This window comes from Calonectris borealis, chromosome 13 (genome assembly GCF_964195595.1).
Source record: "Calonectris borealis chromosome 13, bCalBor7.hap1.2, whole genome shotgun sequence".
NCBI classification, from domain to species: Eukaryota; Metazoa; Chordata; class Aves; order Procellariiformes; family Procellariidae; genus Calonectris; species Calonectris borealis.
The window spans coordinates 20784836-20790835 of NC_134324.1; the positions used below are offsets into that span (position 1 = coordinate 20784836).

Consider the following 6000-nt stretch of genomic DNA (forward strand, 5'->3'; position numbering starts at 1 on the left):
GTGATGGACCGCCTGAAGTTCCCCAGTTATCAGCTCGTTTTATTAAGGTAAATCAACCCCAGCAGGGACAGGATCCATCTGGTGGTGTATGTGGAATCGGAGACTTCAGTGAGAGGTCTCAGCTGCATCCAAACAGGAGAGCTTATAAGCAAGACCTGTTTTTACAGCAAAGATTTTTAGCTGATGGCACACAGTAGCTGTTGGGTTTAATAGTCACATTTAGACACATTCAGGGAGTTCTGCAAAGCTTGGAAACAAAAGGATGCTCTTTCATTTTTATGAATGATTGTTTTAATAATGGAAGGCATGCAGGAGCTTCAGTTACTGATGCTAATTTAAATACATAAATAAAAGGCTATTAATGGATCATTAATCATAGAGTTAACAGCAGTCTTAATGTAGACGCATTTGTTGTTTTCCACATGTAAAGCAAACGCATCCCATGTTGCTCAGGTTCTTTCCAGCCTATGCAGAACTCACAGGAATGAACCATTTTCCAGCCATGAGTGTCCTGGATATTTCTGTGATGGTATTTGTTTTCTTTCACTGTGATTTCTTTCCATCAGACATATGCCTAGGGCCTGAGGGACAAACATTTGTGCAATAAATATTCTTTGAAATGCAGGTTGGACCTCCCCAGTTTCAATTTAAAAAAAAAAAAAACAAAAACCAACCAACCCCCAAATCCTAAGCATTTCTGTTTGCTTTTTCATTTATTAACCACAGCGCATCAATTTTCCTCAAAACTGTAGCATATTTTCCAAATGCTGTGGACCTTCTACAGTTTCAGGCTTCTAAATCATCTGTATATTGTTCTGTCATGTATCTGGGTGGCCTGGATAACTTTAGGATATCGTTTTCACAGACTGCAGCTATAATTGTATGCCAAATCCTTTCTTGTTTCTTGGTATGTTAAAGAAATTAATGAGCTTATTGCCCCTTTGCAGCTACTGCAAACGCTCATTTCCTTCGCACTGTACTTGTTTTTCTTTGCCAGCTGTATCATAGGGAACCAAAAGATACATGGTCAGAAGGTACCTCAGCTTCCCATAGACCTTCTTCTGTTGTCGTAGAAATATTTAAAAGGCTAAGATGACTGAAGTACCTAGCTAAAGATGACTCTTCCTCATGATTCATGTTCTGTGAAGGAACGAGCAACTGAAAGAGCTCCATTTGTCCTGGCACGCCTGTTACACAGTCAGGTGAATGTAGCTGGAATAAAACTTCCAAGGCTGACGTCGGTGCTGTATTCCTTTACAGCAGGAGAAGGAACATCCCTCAGGTAGCACAATTTAAACATAGTGAGGACAGGCACTCCAGCCCACCGCTGTGTCCAGTGGCCGAGGTCAGCTGCAGATGGACAGGATAAGACTGATTTTGTGACGTTTATGTTGTGGGAAAAGTAAAGAAACTTCCTTTTATTGTTTTTACTCTGGGATAGTTCATTTGCCTTTTTAGGCTTGGAAATTTTCCTCTGTGTTTAAGAGGATAATAACAATTTGGTCATGGTCTATTTAAATGCCAGTAGTGCAGAGCTGTTATTATCATGGCAGACATTTTTATGGAAGACTCCTAGGTCTATTTCTATTATTATTACTGTATATTTTAGACATATTCGGCAAGTTTATGTTTGAATAGTTCAAAACGTTTGTCTTATGTTTCTAAATGACATCTTGCAAAAGCAGAAGGAACTCATCTCTCTAGCTTCTCAGCATGTTAGACCTTGGTTACAAGTGAACCACGTTGGATAATGCTCCCCCTGCGTTTTGCAAAATTACGTTATAACTCCTTGGCCTGAGGAGTATCAGGAAGACTTGCTAAGCTGCGTGAACACTGTCAGCTGCATGGAAGTGAGCGTCCTTGGCTTTGCGTAAGAAACTTAAGCTTAGCTTAGGCTAGATGCTATTGAGGAGGAGAAGGGCGGGAATTTTCAAGTGTTTGGATAGGCCTGTGTGCACAGAAGGACGGTGCGTTCAGATGAGCAGCTGGATGTTTATGCACATCATGGAAGGGAATTCGCAGAGGACTCAACCCTTAACACAGACGAATACTCCCAATTCTCAGGTCACACTTTGCTTTGGGTTTTAAGTCGTTCCAGCTCTTCTGTCTGTGAAGATGACGCTGAACACATGAAACAAGTGTAATAGATTTAATGTTCTCTTCCAAAAAAAAAACCCCAAAACAACCCAAAAGCAAAAAACCAAAAACTTTTCTAAAACAGTGGTTTTGAGAGATGAACTATCCCCCAGTTCTTCTCACTGGGAAGCTTGCCTGAAACATGAAGATTATAGTTTAAAGGCAACATAGTCTATTCTGCTTCTTGTCCATTTTTGCTGAAATACTTAGTGAACATATTTCTTTCATAGTCCAAGCCACTTTCTCCATGTCACCAAGCCTGAGCTTTTAATAACCCAACTGTCAAAACCTCTCATTTCTTCCCTGGCAATTTCTGGGATGGGGACATCATTAATGTATTTACTTGAGTATCAAAATGAGCACAGGGTTACTATAGGGATGGAATTACTCATTTTTCTGATTAGACCATTAAAAGTTTTTTTCTTTTACCACATAAGTGAAGCTGATCTGGAATTTGGAGACTGCTGAAAGACATAGTTGCAGGTGGCTCCTGTCTGCCCAATTATGCATGTTCTTCATAATATATTTGTGCATGCAACTTCACGTGTCGGTATTGAAAATGAGGTTCCAAATGTTTGTTTCTTTATCCAAGGAATAAGCTGATGGATTTACTTTTTTTCATCCGGTTACCATTTTTATCTAGAACAGAGCAAAAAATTTGACTACCTTTGTTTTATGGAAGCTGTACTTCAGGGACCAGTGAGCGCTGCAGAGATACATTTTATGTAATAATCCTTTGAAATAATATAGATAGACCAAATTCACTCTTTAAAATAGCCTGTGAAGCTAGTGTCAATACTTGGAGAAGCAAAATGTGTTTTTGCTGATGTAGCTCATACTAACTAGGTCAGCCAATGAAATCAGCTGTCAAGGCAAGATCGTTTTGATGTTGGAATAGCTGTGGCTTCATCAGGGTTTTTTTTTGTTGGTATGGAAAAATAATCTCTAACTCTCTGCCAGGGAAGAAGCTGCCACTGGAGATTGGACCTTGAAAAATGGGGTCTATATGAGCAGTTGTGGGTATGAAAGAAACAGGTGGAGTCTCATGTCTCCTTTTTCTCTAGGCGCTGTATCTGATAGCTACGAACGGGACACCAGAGCTGCAGAACCCCGAGCGACTGTCCGCTGTGTTTCGTGACTTTCTGAACTGCTGCCTGGAGATGGACGTGGACAGGCGAGGGTCTGCCAAGGAACTTTTGCAGGTAAAATGCGAAGTGGCTGCAAGTGAAACAGCTGTACTATGTAACGGATTTCTCATCAGCTAAACTCAAAGGCATCAGATGGAACCCCCTCATATTAGTCTCCGGTCTTGGTGCTTTTCAAATGCAAATGAAAAATAAGTAGAATCATAGAATGGTTTGGGTTGGAAGGGACCTTTCAAGGCCATCCAGTCCAACCCCCCTGCCATGGGCAGGGACATCTTCAACCAGAGCAGGTTGCTCAGAGCCCCGTCCAACCTGACCTGGAATGTTTCCAGGGATGGGGCATCTACCACCCCTCTGGGCAACCTGCGCCAGGGTTTCACCACCCTCAGTGTAAAAAATTTCTTCCTTATACCTAGTCTAAATCTCCCCTCTTTTAGTTCAAAACCATTCCCCTTGTCCTGTCGCAACAGGCCCTGCAAAAAAGTCTGTCCCCATCTTTCTTATAAGCCCCTTGAAGTGCTGAAAGGCCACAATAAGGTCTCCCCGGAGCCTTCTCTTCTCCAGGCTGAACAACCCCAACTCTCTCAGCCTTTCCTGGTAGGAGAGGTGTTCCACCCCTCTGATCATTTTTGTGGCCCTATTTTGTATTTTGGCAGTATATTCACTTTTACATGGTGGCAAAAAAACTCACGTGGAATGGTACCAGGTACAGAGATGTGACCAGGGAGGAACCCAATGAAATCAGTCACAGCCAAGCAGTCAGAGATTTGGCTGTGGGAAGGAAGGGGCTGTGGGGTGCATCAGAGGGGCTCCGGCTTGTCCATCCTGCCCCACTCTGAGAGGTTTCTGCCACCAAAACAGGGACAGCTGAGCGGGACTTGTCACAGCTCCATTTGCTGCCTGGCACAGTCGGGTAGATGGGAACTGCTACAGGTCTACTGCCAGGTTTTGTGGCAGATAGGGACTTGCAGCACGTGCCACTTGGCTGTCCCTGCTGCGAAGGTGCCAGCCAGCACAGGGGGGCAGGGGATGGGATGGTAGACGCTGCTCTCACTGCAACCCAGAGCTGAGTCCATCAGCGCTCTGTCCCTTGTCTCCCTGCTCTGGTCTTGGTGCTGAAAACCTGTACCTCAGTGGCCTTCAGAACAACACATGGGCCTAAATACTACTGGGATAAACATTTCCTAGAGGTATTGACGAGTTCCCTGAGGAATGGCTTATGCCCCTCATCTTTTTTTGACAACTGAAATAGCCCATGTCTTTAGAAAACAGGAACCTAAGTATGTATTTTGAGTTTCCTGAAAGGAACAAGGCCCTGGGACAGCAAGCAGCATTCCCAGAGCGCTGGCAGGGCAGAATTCCCAGCAAGGTGAAGACACCTTGATAAATGGATTAATTATGGGCCATGTTCGCCTGTGATAGCAAGGTACTGGACATAAAGACACAGGTGCAGATGGTCCCCTCAGTCCTATTTCTGCGTATTCCTGGTAACCATAGGAATACTGCTTGAGCCTGTGAGTAACTGAGTTTGGAAAGTAATGGTTCATTTCCTTTTTATCTTTGGGCAGCATCCATTTTTAAAATTAGCCAAGCCTCTCTCCAGCCTGACTCCTCTGATCATTGCAGCAAAGGAAGCGATTAAGAACAGCAGCCGCTAGCGCTTCAGGCCGGCTTTCTCCCATGCCAGCTCAGAGCAGGACTGAGAACAAAAACTCTATAAAACCTCAACTCTTGTGCTGCAGGACAGATGGATGGATGAACAAACCAACGGTCACAGTCATGGTGGTAGGAGGGAGAATAACCCAGTCCCTCAAGGAGTAAAAAATTATCATTTGTCTTCTTCCTGCTTTCTGGCTCCTTAATTTATTTTTAAGATGAAACAGGGCTTAAGACAGAGAGGTAACGACTGAAAATGCTTTGCTGCCTCAGCCATTTCCAAGGTAAAGCAAATTCAATTGGAAGATTCCCTTCCTTCTCACCCTGTGAATAAGCTGTACATTCACTTTTAAATTGTCAGTTGTTTCTTAAAGACGGAAAGTCCCTTTTATGGGGTGGGGTTTTTTTTTTTGGTATGGTTTGGAATTGGAGAAGAGTCTCCTTCACTCATAAACTCCAGACTGCACTGCCTTTTGAATACAGCCCACTCACTGGTATTTGCCCAGTCATGGTACTTCTAGATAAGAAAGAAAGTGAAATTGCATTTCCAACCAAAAAGGAATCAAGAGTGGGGCAGACAAAACATCCTGTTGAGATACAGGCTTTCAACTGTGAATATATAGTGTTTCGGTTCTTGACGATTTGTATAACTAACTGTAATCTGTTTGCCTGATGAGAGTCTTATAAAATGAAAAAGCAGAAAGATCAGTCAGTATGCTCAGAAAGGGCTCGTCTGATGCGAAGCTGTAAGAGAAATGTGAGGTGAGAGCAGGCCCAGCCTTGCCCGGCGCTGCGCCCCAGCAGACCCCTTGCAGAGCACGGAGCAGCCTCGGCACCCGCAGACCCAGGCTGGAAGAAGGCGCTTGTAGCGGCAAGCGGCAGCAGTCGGGCACTGGGTGCTTGCTCTTCCTGGGACCGGACTAATGATCCCGTATCAGAGCCAAACTGGCAGCGGGCTGCTCGCGGGGTGAATCGTAGCCACGCTGTGAAATGCGCAGACTGGTGGGATTGGTCATCTTGAGTCTGTGCAGGAGTGGAGAAGGGCAAAACAGAGCGGAGTGGT

General features: G+C 44.2%; 1 protein-coding gene across 2 annotated transcripts in view; it reads left to right on the forward strand.

Annotated features, from left to right (window-relative positions):
- Positions 1 to 5121, forward strand: part of PAK3 (p21 (RAC1) activated kinase 3) — a 113413-nt gene extending 108292 nt beyond the window's left edge. For both annotated transcript variants that reach the window (XM_075162450.1, XM_075162449.1), the window contains 2 exons: positions 3201 to 3338; positions 4850 to 5121. In XM_075162450.1, coding sequence (XP_075018551.1) covers positions 3201 to 3338; positions 4850 to 4939 — 228 coding nt within the window. In that variant the 3' untranslated portion in view covers positions 4940 to 5121. The remainder of the gene's footprint in view (positions 1 to 3200; positions 3339 to 4849) is intronic.
- Positions 5122 to 6000: the final 879 nt, after the last annotated feature.